The sequence below is a fragment of the Mobula hypostoma genome, chromosome 21, assembly GCF_963921235.1.
Source record: "Mobula hypostoma chromosome 21, sMobHyp1.1, whole genome shotgun sequence".
Lineage (NCBI taxonomy): Eukaryota > Metazoa > Chordata > Chondrichthyes > Myliobatiformes > Myliobatidae > Mobula > Mobula hypostoma.
In genome coordinates this window covers 51,846,396-51,859,242 of record NC_086117.1, presented here as the reverse complement: position 1 = coordinate 51,859,242, position 12,847 = coordinate 51,846,396, and the positions used below count along the sequence as shown (strand labels likewise).

Below are 12,847 nucleotides of genomic sequence, written 5' to 3'. Positions count from 1 at the left end.
ATCACCTCACTAAAACTTCTGGCCATGTCTCAGAATTTGGATGATACTGAATGCAACCAGCTCCAGCTCCTCAGCATCGTCAGTCAGGAGCTGCAGCTGAGCACACTTCCCAAAGGTGTAGTCCTCAGCTCCTGTAGGAGGGGTATTCCACTTCCCCAAGTGTAAAAAAATTAGAGATCTTATCACCTGCATAGACACAAAGAGGTATTGCAGATGCTGAAAATCTCGAGCAATACTCACAATGTACAGCAAGTCAGGCAGCATCAATGGGTGGGAATAAACAGTTGATGTTTCAGGCCGAGATCCCTCATTGGGACTAATTTCTATTGAAAAAATTATTGATTCACTATGTCAAATTCCAAGAAGCAAAGGCATCAGTCAGTCTCCACATCTTCCACACTACCATCCTGCCACAAGTTATGGGGCCACTTGTGTTTTATCTCTTGCTCTTTATATTATTCTTCATCAAGAGCCTGAGGAAACCTCTGAACCTACAAATGATGAAGATGCTGTGACAGCTGAGAAGGTTGAGTTGCTCAATGAGGAAGAAGCATCACAAATTGGTAAGTTTGTATGGAGGCCTATAGTTCACTCTGTGAAATTAAAGTCAAAGCTCATCATGTTACAGTAAATAGCAATTGAGTATCATCCAGCATCTGTTCCTCTGTATTGAAACCAGAAAATGCTAGAAATAGTAAATCTGCATCTGTGGATAGATAATTAACATTTAATCTCTCACAATTGCTGGGCCTGGAGGATGTTCCTGTTTGGCTTGATATCTCTGAACTGTAGAGCTTGCTGAATGAGATCTTTCAGTTTATTCTGAAGTACAGTGGGCTATCAACTCAGTAAAAAAAAACATAAGACATAGGAGCAGAATTAGGCCATTTGGCCCATCAAGTCTGTTCTGCCATTCAATCTTGGTTGATCCTTTTTTCCCTTCCTGAGCCCCACTCCCCAGCCTTCTCCCCGTAACCTTTAATGCCGTGTCCAATCAAGAACTTATCAAGCTCTGCCTTAAATACACCCAACGACCTGGCCACCATTCTTTGGCTAAAGAAATTTCTCTGCATCTCTGTTTTAAATGGACGTCCTTCTATCCTGAGACTGTGCCCTCTTCTCCTAGACTCCCACACCATGGGGAAACATCCTTTCCATATCTACTCTGTCTAGGCCTTTGAACATTCGAAAGGTTTCAATGAGACCCCGCCTCATTTGAAATGTTCCTCATATGATAACCCTTTCATTCCCAGAATCATACTCTCCAATGCCAGCACATCTTTTCTTAGATGAGGGGCCCAAAACTGTTCACAATACTCAAGGTGAGGCCTCACCAGTGCCTTATAAAGCCTCAGCATCACATCCCTGCTCTTGTATTCTAGACCTTTTGGAATGAATGCTAACATTGCACTTGCCTACATCACCACTTACTCAACCTGCAAGTTAACCTTTAGGGTGTTCTGCACAAGGACTCCCATGTCCCTTTGCATCTCAGATTTTTGGACTTCCTCTCCATTTAGAAAATAGACTGCACATTTATTTCTATTACCAAAGTGCATGACCATGGATTTTCGAGCATTGTATTTCATTTGCCGCTCTCTTGCCCATTCTCCTAATCTAAGTCTTTCTATAGCCTACCTGTTTCCCCAGAACTACCTGCCCCTCCACCAATCTTCATATCATCTGCAAATTTGGCAACAAAGCCATCTGTTTCATCATCTAAATCATTGATGAATCAGTTCCAACACTGACCCCTGTGGAACACCACTAGTCACTGGCAGCCAACCAGAAAAGGACTGTTTTATGCCCACTTGTTGCCTCCTACCAATCAGCCAATGCTCTAATCATGCCAGTAACTTTCCTGTAATTGCTTGGGCTTTTAACTGGGTAAGCAGCCTCACGTGTGGTACCTTGTCAAAGGCCTTCTGAAAGTCCAAATAGACAATATTCACTGCATCCCTTTATCTATCCCACATGTAATCTCCTCAAAGAATTCCAACAGGTTCGGCAGGCAAGATTTTCCCTTAAGGAAACCATACTGACTTTGTCCTGACATTTTGAGCACCTTCTCCCTTGTAATACTAACTGCACTCACTTCTCTTCCCTCATACCCTTCAACATCTGGCATTCTGCTAGTGTCTTCCACAGTGAACACAAATGCAAAATGCTCATTTAGTTTATCTACTATCTCCTTGTCCCTCGTTATTATCTTGTCTTGTGTCACCAAGTACTGCATAACCTCATCCTTAATAATTGACTCCAACATCTTTCCAACCACTGAGGTCAGGCTAACTGGTCTATAATTTCCTTTCTGCTGCTTTCCTCCTTTCCTAAAGAGTGGAGTAACATTTGCAATTTTCCAGTCTTCTGGTGCCATGCCAAAGTCCAATGATTTTTGAAAGATCATTTCTAATGCCTCCACAGTTTCTACTGCCACCTCTTTCAGAGACCTACGATGAAGTTCATCTAGTCCTGGTGTCATATGTACCCTTAGGTCTTTCAGCTTTTTGAGCACCTTCTCCCTTGTAAGAGCAACTGCACTCACTTTTCTTCCCTCACACCCTTAAACATCCGACACCCTGCTAGTGTCTTCCACAGTGAAGACTGATGCAAAATACTCATTTAGTTCATCTGCCATCTCCTTGTCCTCCATTATTATTTCTCCAGCCCCATTTTCTATATCCACTCTCATCTCTTATTTTACATACTTGAAAAAGCATTTACTATTCACTTTGATATTGTTTGTTAGCTTGCTTTCTTTTCATCTTTTCCCTCCTAATGGTTCTTTTTGTTGCTGTCTGTAGTTTTTTAAAGGTTTCCCAATCCTCTATCTTCCCCCTAGTTTTTGTTTTGTTTTATGCCCTCGCTTTTGCTTTTACTTCAGTTGTCAGCCATGGTTGTACTATTTTGCTATTTGAGTGTTCGCAATACATCTATCCTACATCTTCCTCATTTTTCCACCCAGTACAACACGTAACCTTGGACATTCAGCTCCCAGCTACAACCATTCTTCAGCTACAATTCAGTGATGGCTATAACATCATACCTGACAATCTGTAATAGTGCAACAAGATCATCCACCTTATTTCTTTTACTTCATGCACTGAGATATAACAGTTTGAGTGCTACATTTGCTACCCTTTTTGATTCTGAATCCTAATGCACTGATATTCACCCTGTTGGCTGCAATTATGTCGTATCATCTGCCTGCCCTTTCTGACAGTCTGACCGCATGCCATCCATCCTATCCTGAGTTCCTTTACTCTGGTTCCCAACCCCCTGCCAAATTTAGTTTAAACCCTCCCCAACAACTCTAACAAGTCTGCCTGTGAGAATATTGGTTCCCCTCGGATTCAGGTGTAACGTGTCACTTTTGAGCAGGTCATACCTCCCCCAGAAGAGATCCCAATGATCCAAGAACCTGAAGCCCTGCCCCCTACACCAGCCTCAGCCATGCATTAATTTGCCATATCATCCTGTTTCTATGTACCCTCACCGGCGCATGTCACAGGCAGCAATCCAGAAATTACTACCCAGGAGGTCCTTCTTCTCAGCTTTCTACTTAGCTCTCTTTATTCTCTTTTCAGGACCTCTTTGCTTTTCCTTCCTATGTCATTGGTACCAATATGTACCAAGACATTTGACTGCTCTCCCTCCCTCTTGAAAATGTTGTGGACGCGATTTGAGACATCTGTACTGACTTACCTTCAGGTCTCTCACTCTCTGACATAGTATTGCAAAGCCTGTTCTTTGTTTCATGAATGAGATGATAAGAAAGTGAAGCTGCATTGGATGCATATTTCCCCATTCCTATGTGCAAAACTTGCATGCCTGCAAAAGGGGAAAGAATAACTATTTTGTCTGAACTGTGCTTGGATCTACAGGCCCCGGTAGTCGTAAACACTCAACTGTGGCTCTGGAAACTGCAGCATCCCAGGCAAGCCAGACTGACGAAGAAGCTACAACGCCAAAACTCCCACGAACTGTATGCATCACATCATGGTTTTAGTTCACTATTGCTTAATGTTAGAAGGTTGGCAGCTGCAGTCTAGATACCTTTAGACACCAAGTACAATGTGTTTGTGATCCTTTGGGCTGACCTGCACTGCACGACATTTTCCTTATAAAAACCAAATCTATGCATTGTGTACTGAAGCAGATCCTTGTGGAAGCAGCATTAATATTCAAAGTGAATTATTTTATAAAGCTTCAGTATAAACTCATTCCAAACATAAGTGAACTAGTGCAGATGATAGAGAGCTGGAAGTAAAAACAGGCAAATTTGGAAGTACGGGCAGCACCTGTGGAGTAAGAAGAGAAAGAGACTGGAGACCCTTTGTTGGGCCATGAGCTTCTCTACTCATTCTGCTTCTAATGCCAATCTTGTACAAAATGTTGATTTTAGAATTTTCAATGTGTCGTACATCAGAAATCTGGATGCTTTAGGTCCATTTATTTTACTTTTTTATTTGGAGATACAACATGGTTGGTTCCTTAAGGTTATTATACCCAGATAAACTCCCATTACCTATTAAATGCTCCCAATGGCATGTGTCTCAAATAGCCTCTGACAACCAAGTCCACCTCCTGGTCTTCATGTGTGGCTTAGTTACTAAATACTGTGGAACCGTTTCTACTGACTGGAGAAGGGGCAAAGATAGGTTACTAGTGCCTTAAAACCAGTCACTTCAGGCAGATGGAGTTCATCAGCCAGGCTTGCCATCTCATCTAGGAGAAGGGAAACTCTGATCTCAAACCTCCACTGCCTTGCGGCTATACCCACTCATCGGAAGGCTTTGGAAGTAAACCTGAGGAAAAATCTGGAGCTGGAGACCCGAAGGCAGTCCTACTTGGAGTTCAATGCTGACTGGCGACTCCTGTGATGCAGCTGGTGCCAAACTGTATTGATCTCTGCTGTTCCTTTGGATTCATCATCAGCATGGAGAGGGGGAGCTTGCTGCATATGCAACAGGCTTGCTCTCCATATCATACTACCTTGGCTTGCATATCATGTAGACAGCTAAGATGCAATATCTACGGTCGACCCTGATGAATGGAGGGGCTCACAGCATGGCAACAGGCATTTCTGGCCCAATGAGTCTCCCCAATTACCTTCTAACCCGTATAATTTTGGAAATGGGAGCACCCGGAGGAACCCTACACAGTCATGGGGAGAATGAACATATTTCTTATAGACAATAATGGAATTAAACCTGGGGTGCTGGCACTGTAATAGCATTACACTTGTAAGTTTTCCCAAATAAAATGAAGTGAGGTGTTTTATGTTTCAGAAAAGCCGTAGCAACTCATTTATTGAACAACAAAATCTGAACCTAAACTGCACTAAAAACACTTTATGTAATTATGTCATCACATCAGACCAGCCTCTTAAAGTGAAACCCCAACTCGGTGTTGGTGGTTGTGAATTATGTACATTTTACCCTACCCAGGACCGCCCAGAATTCACTAAAACCAGCATTGTGAGCCTGTCCGGAGCTCGGATGAGCCACCCGGCTCAGGTCCTGCGTTCCGAGGGTGGAGGAACAGCAGGTACCCCCGGCTTGTCCAGAGGTGTGTTAACACGCTCATGGTCATGTCGTGATGCCAGGGGCTCGGTAGTGGAATCCTCCAAATCTTGGTGGACCGGTTTAAGGTGATCTAACTGAAATATGTTCAGGTTTACCCCTCTTACCTATGATAAAGAGTCTTTTCTCCGTGTTCCAAAATGTGGAACAAGCCGGTGTAAGGGGGCCGAAGGGGATGTTGGCGTGCATCATAGTGGATGAAAACAAATGAGGTGGAACGTAGGTCAACAGGAACCCAAGAGTGCTGTACGCCATGATGGGAGATAGGAAAAGGGGAAAAGGAATTGAATTTACTGAGGATGGTGGAACGTGGTTGGAAGGTTGACCAGGCAGTTATGGCATCAGGAATGAAATCACGTGGCACTCGGAATGGCTGTCTGTATACCATTCAGCCACGGACGACTGTAGGTCCTCTTTTGGAGCTGTTCTGAGCCCCAGCAGGACCCATGGGAGACGATCATGCCAACAGTCATCAGTCAGAGAAGACCTCAGGGCAACCTTTAAAGACTGGTGAATTCGCTTGCATAGGCCATTGGACTGCAGGTGATACATCATGGTGTGATGTAGCCTAACGCCGAGGTTCTGGGCCATCGCATCCCAGCGGTTTGAAATGAATTGGGGACAGTGGTCAGTGGAAATATCAGGTGGGATGTCAAACCGAGCAACCCAGGTGCTGATGAATGCCCAGGCCACGGCTGTGGGCATCTTTATGCTAGATGGATGACTTCTGGCTGTAAGAGGCAATCAGCCATGGAATTATTTTTCCCCTTGATATGTTGTATATCGGCCGTGCAGATCAAGAGTCTGATATCTTGGCCATCGCGTGCATGAGGAGTTTGTAGTGAAATAGTGACCTTCTAAAAGAAAACAAAGATGGTGAACAGCCAGATAAGAGACCAAGAAGCTCATGGTCAAACGTGCTGTACTTCCTTTCGGGGGGGATGGGGCTGGCGGCTGAAGAAGGTGAGTGGCTGTCACACACCTCCAACCAACTGTTCCTGCACAGCATCCACAGCATAGTCTAAAACGTCAGTAATAATGGCTATGGGTGCATTGGGGGCAGGTGCGCCAGTAGGGTTGCGTTGGAGCTTGTTTGGTATTATCAAGTGCCCTGGTCATGTCCGCTGACCAGTCAAACACTTGATTAGGCATATTTCCTTTAAGCGCACGATACAGGGGAAGTGTAAGTTCAGCAGCTTGTGGAAAGAACTGGTGATAGAAACTTACCATGCTCAAAAATGCCTTTAGTTTTTTAGTATTGCAGGGCAGTGGGAAATCCATAATAGCGGCTACTTTTGATGGGAGGGGTTTCGCATTTTCTGTGGAGACGCGATGGCCAAAAAAGTCAGCGGTCGACACCCAACCTGGCTTCTAGCAGGGTTAATAATCAACCCGTGTTGGCCAGATGCTTGAAAAGTATGCAGACATAGGGTACATGCTTAGATTTGGATGTACTGGTGACAAGTATGTCATCCAGATGAACAAAAAGAAGATCTAAGTCTTTTAATATAGAGTCCATCAGACATTGGAAAGTCTGTGCTGCATTTTTAGCCTAAGCAGCATGCGTAGAAACTCAAAAAGGCCAAATGGGAATGTTCTCCGAGCACACAGACACCTCATGGTAACCCCTAACTAAATTGGATGGGGAAAAAAATTGAATTTTTCAGCAAAGCATGCTGAAAAGTCTTGGATGTCTTGGACCAGGTAGCGATTAGGGTGGTGACCTTGTTAAAGTGTCAATAATTACCACACAGGTGGTGACCTCCTGACTTAGGGGCCACATGGAGAGAGGAAGTCTAGGAGCGGTTCGACTGGCATACAGTTCCAAGTCTTTCCGTATTGGCAAACTTAGCCTTTTCAGTTGCCAGCTCTTCTGGGTCCAGTCTATGTGTGCTGGCATGGATTGGAAATGTGGTGCTCAACCCCATGTTATGTGACTCGTGGAGAACTGGGGCTTGGTGATGTTTGGGAATTTGCTCAGCAGTCGAGTAAGCTCACATGTGGTGGTGCATGTGCTTGAGAGAGTCATTGAGGAGAACTTACTAGGGGAGCAAGGTAATGACCCAAAGTCCTTGGCATCCACAAGCCAGTAGTTCTTAAGATTGACCAACAATTCTTGGGCATGCAAGAAATCTGCACTAAGCAGAGGTGTAGCCACTTTAGCCAGGATGAAGTCCAAAGTGTAATGTCACCATCTGAAGCAGTGTGTCACCCATCATGTCCCATAAGTCTGGATCTTGCTGCCGTTGGCGGCCTCCAGCGAGGTTTGATCAATGGGCAATGTTGACAGCACACTCACTTGAGCGCCCATGCACACAAGAAGCATGGGCCTGAAAGAGTGTCTGTAATAAACAGTAGAAAACCCTGGCATCTGGAACCAACAATATTCACAGACCTCCGATGTGCCAATGTGCTGGCACTGCCAAAGCTGCAAGGCGGTCAGCATTTCCTAGTGTTCAGGCCTGGTGTAGTCTGTTTCGCAGGTGTGGCCATCCTGATGTTGAGGGCCCCTTGCTGACCAGGCTTGTTGATGATACATTGCTGCCTTGCTGAGTGTAGGCTATTAGCCATCTTAGCAAGCTCCCTATAGTCCATCATGGGTACATTAGTGGAGGTTATACAAACTTGATCAAGCAGTTGCTGCATGAAAATTCCTTTAAAAATAAAACAAGGATGGTGGTTTCCCAGGAGAGACAACATATGGTTCATTAGCTCCACAGGCTTACCATTGCGGAGGCTGGGCAAGGAGAGTAATTGTTTGGCGCAGTCAGACTCTGATGGTCCACAAGTCTGTAAGAGGTGGATTTTCAGTGATCAGTATTTATCGTGTTCTAGCTGACTCACCACTCTCACAGCCGTGGAGTTGCTGAGCAATGCTACTACATAGAAATATTTGGTTATTTCTCGCAGAGTGAACTGGGCCTCAGCTTCTACATACCAAATGACGGCATGTATTGACCAACATGTTCAATAACTCTGGAATCGTCCTAGAGCATTGGGTCACCAACGTGGGTTTTTGCAAATAAAATGAAGTGAGGCATTTTATCTTTTTTAGAAAAGCCATAGCAATTCATTTATTGAAACACCAAAAACTGAACTTGCAGCGCACTAAAAACCCTTTACGTAATTATGTCATCACATCAGACCAGTCTCTTAAAGTGAAACCCCAACTTAATATTGGTGGTTATGAATTATGTACTTTTACACCAAGTACGTTACCCTACACACTAACTGCCAAGCTGCCCCAAACTCTTAATTACTAAAATAACAGGCATTTCTATATTGATGACTTTATTTCCAGATAAACTGATCTTTACTCTTTAATCTTCATAAAAAGTGGTGGATACTGCCTCTGTGGGAGCCTGAGAAACGGTTACAGGATTGCCTTGAGTCAGTGGACTGGGCCTTGTTCAAAAACTCATCTGACGACCTGAATACACAAGGATTGTAATGGACTTTATTAAACAGCTATAGATGAGTGTGTCCCCATTAAATCGTTCAGGGTTTACCCCAATCGGAAGGCCTAGGTGAACCATGAAATCCGTAATTAGCTGAGAGCCAGATGAGAGGCATTCAAGTCTGGAGATCAAGAGTAATACAGTGCAGAGATGTTCTCCAGAAAGCCATCTCATGGGTGAAGTGGAGATTCCAGACTAGACCGGAATCGATGAGGGATGCTTGACAGTTGTAGCAGGGTTTGAATGCCACAACCTCCTACAAAGTTAAATCTTGCGACTTAGGGGACAGCAGACCTTTGCTTCCAGATTAGCTTAATGCCTTCTGTGCTCGCTTTGACCACCAGAACAGGGAGGAACCATTGTGTGCCCTCATGTCTCCCCAATGATCCTGTGGTCTCAGTGTCTGAAGATGACACATGGGCTGCCTTCAAGAGAGTGAATCCAAAGAAATCATCCAGTCTGGATGGAGTATCTGATTGAGTACTGAAGATCTGTGCTGACCGACTGGTTGGTGTATTCATGGATATCTTCAGCATCTTGTTCCTGCAGTGTTTGGTACCTACCTGCTTTGAGCAGGCTTCAATCATATTGGTGCTCAAGAAGAGCGGGGCAGCCTGGAATTTAGTAACTGACCCTCTCCACCCCGATCCTCTGAGAAGTACTAGCTCATGGATCTCTGATTTCCTTCTCCTGAAGACTACAATCAATTCCTCAATCTTACTGACATTGAGTGAGAGGTTGTTGTTATCGCACCACTCAGCCAAGTTTTCAATGTCCCTCCTGTATGCTGATTCATCACCACCTTTAATACAGCCCACAACAGTGGTGTCATCAGCATACTTGTATATGGTGTTGGAGCTGTAGTTAGCCACAGTCATAAGTGTAAAGCACACACCCCTCTGCTGATGGAGATTGTGGAGGAGAAGCTTTTGCCAATTCAAACTAACTGGGGTCTGCAAGTGAGAAAAACCCAAGATCCAATTGCACACGGAGGTATTGAGACCCAGTTCGTGAAGATTACTGATTGGTTTTGAAGGGATGATGGTATTAAATGCTGAGCTGTAATCAAAAAAGAGCATCCTGGTGTATGCATCTGCATTGTTCAGATGTTCCAAGGTTGTGTGAAGAGCCAACCAGATGGAACATCTGAACAATGCAGATGCATACACCAGGATGCTCTTTTTTGATTACAGCTCAGCATTTAATACCATCATCCCTTCAAAACCAATCAGTAATCTTCACGAACTGGGTCTCAATACCTCCGTGTGCAATTGGATCTTGGGTTTTTCTCACTTGCAGACCCCAGTTAGTTTGAATTGGCAAAAGCTTCTCCTCCACAATCTCCATCATCAGTAAAACCCTTCCAAACATTGAGCACATCCACATGAAATGTTGCCATTGAAAAGCAGCATCCATCATCAAAGGTTGTCACCACTCAGGCAATGCTATTTTCTCACTGCTGCCATCGGGTAGAAGGTACAAGAGCCTCAGAACTTGCACTACCAGGATCAAGAACAGTTCCTACTCCTCAACCATCAGGCTCTCAACAAAAGGGGATAACTTCACTTACTCTATTTCTAGTGTTCCTACAACTGATGGTCTCACTTTATGGACTCTTTATCTTGTTATTTCATGCTTGTTATTTATTGCTATTTACTTATATTTGCATTTGTACGGTTTATTATTCATTGTTCCTGTTTATAGCTACTGTTCTATAGATTTGTTAAGTAAGCCTGCAGGGAAAAGAATCTCTGGGTTGTATGTGGTGACATGCATGTATTCTGATGTTAAATTTTACTTTAAACTTTTTGAACTTTGGATACAACCTAGTCCATCATGGGTAAGGTCGTCCCCACCATTGAGTACATCTACATGGAGCATTGTTGCAGGAAAGCAGCATCCATCATTGGGACCCCTACCATCCAGATCATGCTCTCTCCTTGTTTCTGCCATCAGGAAGAAGGTACAGGAGCCTCAGGATTCCCACTACCAAGTTCAGGAACAGTTATTACCCCTCAACCATCAGGTTCTTGAACCAGAGGGGTTAACTTCATTCAGCGTCGCTACCCCAAACACTGAACTGTTCCCACAACCTATGGACTCACTTTTAAGGACTCTTCATCGCATGTTCTTGACATTTATCGCTTTTTCATTTATTATTATTTCTTTCTTTTTGTATTTGCAGTTTGTTGTCTTTTGCACACTGGTTGATCACCCAAGTTGGTGCTGTCTCTCATTGATTCATTATGTTTATTATTCTATTATAGATTTATTGAGTATGCCCATAAGAAAGGGTTGTATATGGGGACACATGGTAATAAATTTACTTTAAACTTTAGTCAAACTTTTGAAGTTAAGATCTCTGTTAAAGCTCTTCAGCTTTGCAGGCACACGTTGTGTGTGTAGCTTGAATTTCCAGCATCTGCAGATTTTCTCCTGTTTGTGACAAGTTGTCTGGGCTGCCTATCCCCTTCATCCTGCCAGAAACTTTCAAAGCCCTCCTTGATATTCAGTATAGCAGACATTGAGGTGGAGGGACACTGGTTCGCTTTGTACACTTCTGGCTATGTCTCTGTTACCTCTGGGGTGGCTGATTTCTCCCTGAGCCCTTGTCAAAATTGCCTGAATGTTTCAGGACACAGTAAAGCAGGAGGCTGTATTTGATTGTTTTGTTGTCACCCTCAAATACAGTGCAGTCTCTGAGCCAGTTTGTTGATTTGTAGGAAGAGTTATCCAGGGTACTTTACATGTTCCTGATACAGCTGTCAGAATCATATGTAGGAGTGTATTGGTGAAACCCTCGTGCATGTAGTTTACGAAATGTCTTTCTGTGTAAACTACCTATTTTTATGCATCATTAATATTCAGATTTATGTTTATTCATTATTTCAGAAAATCATAACACAGTTAGTGGAATACCCGATGCTTCATGTTTCACTTGAGAAAATTCCTCAGGAGTTTACCAATGAGGATGCATTCTTTTTTCTCAGGAATAAAAAAGGTAGGCGTCTTTATAATCTTGTTGTGTATTGAGACAGGTTTCAAGATGAACACTTTGGCACAGAAAGAATTGTTCCCCAGCATTATTAATAAGTAGTTGAATTAGCACTTTGCCACAGCACTGATAAATAATGTTACCTACCTGAAATGAAACATTGACATGTTAAGTGAATGAACAAAATTGTGACAGGGTGAAAAGCATCAGGCAAAGTGAAATCTGAGTGTATTTTAACTGGGGAGCAGCTAGAAATTGAGCAATCTGTGCTCACATCACAAAATTGAGGCTTCTAGGGAAAAGCAGAAGGTGTGTTGCAGCTTTACAACATGAAGAACTGTATGCAGCTCAGGGTACCACACCCTAGCAAGGACATCAAGTACATGGAAAGAGGCAGGTAGATTAATTGGATACTCTAAGTTGCCCCTTGTGTGTAGATGATTGTGGGAGAATAAAATGATGGGATTAATGCAGGGTGATTGTAAAAAGGGTAGTGGTGAAGGGCCTGATTTATGATGTATCTGTGATAGTGCAGCCCTCTCTGAGTAGTATCAGCTTTAATTATAGGTACAGGTTTGTGGAGTCAGACTTATACCTACAATCATCTGACTCGGAGATAAAAGGCCACAGAACCCCACCCTTCATTAATCTGGAGTTACACACAAAATGCTAGAGGAACTCAACAAGTCAGGCAGCATCTATGGAGGCGAATAAACTGTCGATGTTTTGGGCAAAGACCCTTCATTGGGACTCGATGAAACAAGTCCTGATGAAGGGTCTCTGTCCAAAATGCTGACTGTTCATTCCTC

General features: G+C 43.6%; 1 protein-coding gene across 1 annotated transcript in view; it reads left to right on the top strand.

Annotated features, from left to right (window-relative positions):
* Window positions 1-12,847, top strand: part of dnah10 (dynein axonemal heavy chain 10) — a 281,471-nt gene that overhangs the window by 5,083 nt on the left and 263,541 nt on the right. The window contains exons 2-4 of the mRNA XM_063073994.1: window positions 471-563; window positions 3,885-3,985; window positions 11,936-12,044. Coding sequence (XP_062930064.1) covers window positions 471-563; window positions 3,885-3,985; window positions 11,936-12,044 — 303 coding nt within the window. The remainder of the gene's footprint in view (window positions 1-470; window positions 564-3,884; window positions 3,986-11,935; window positions 12,045-12,847) is intronic.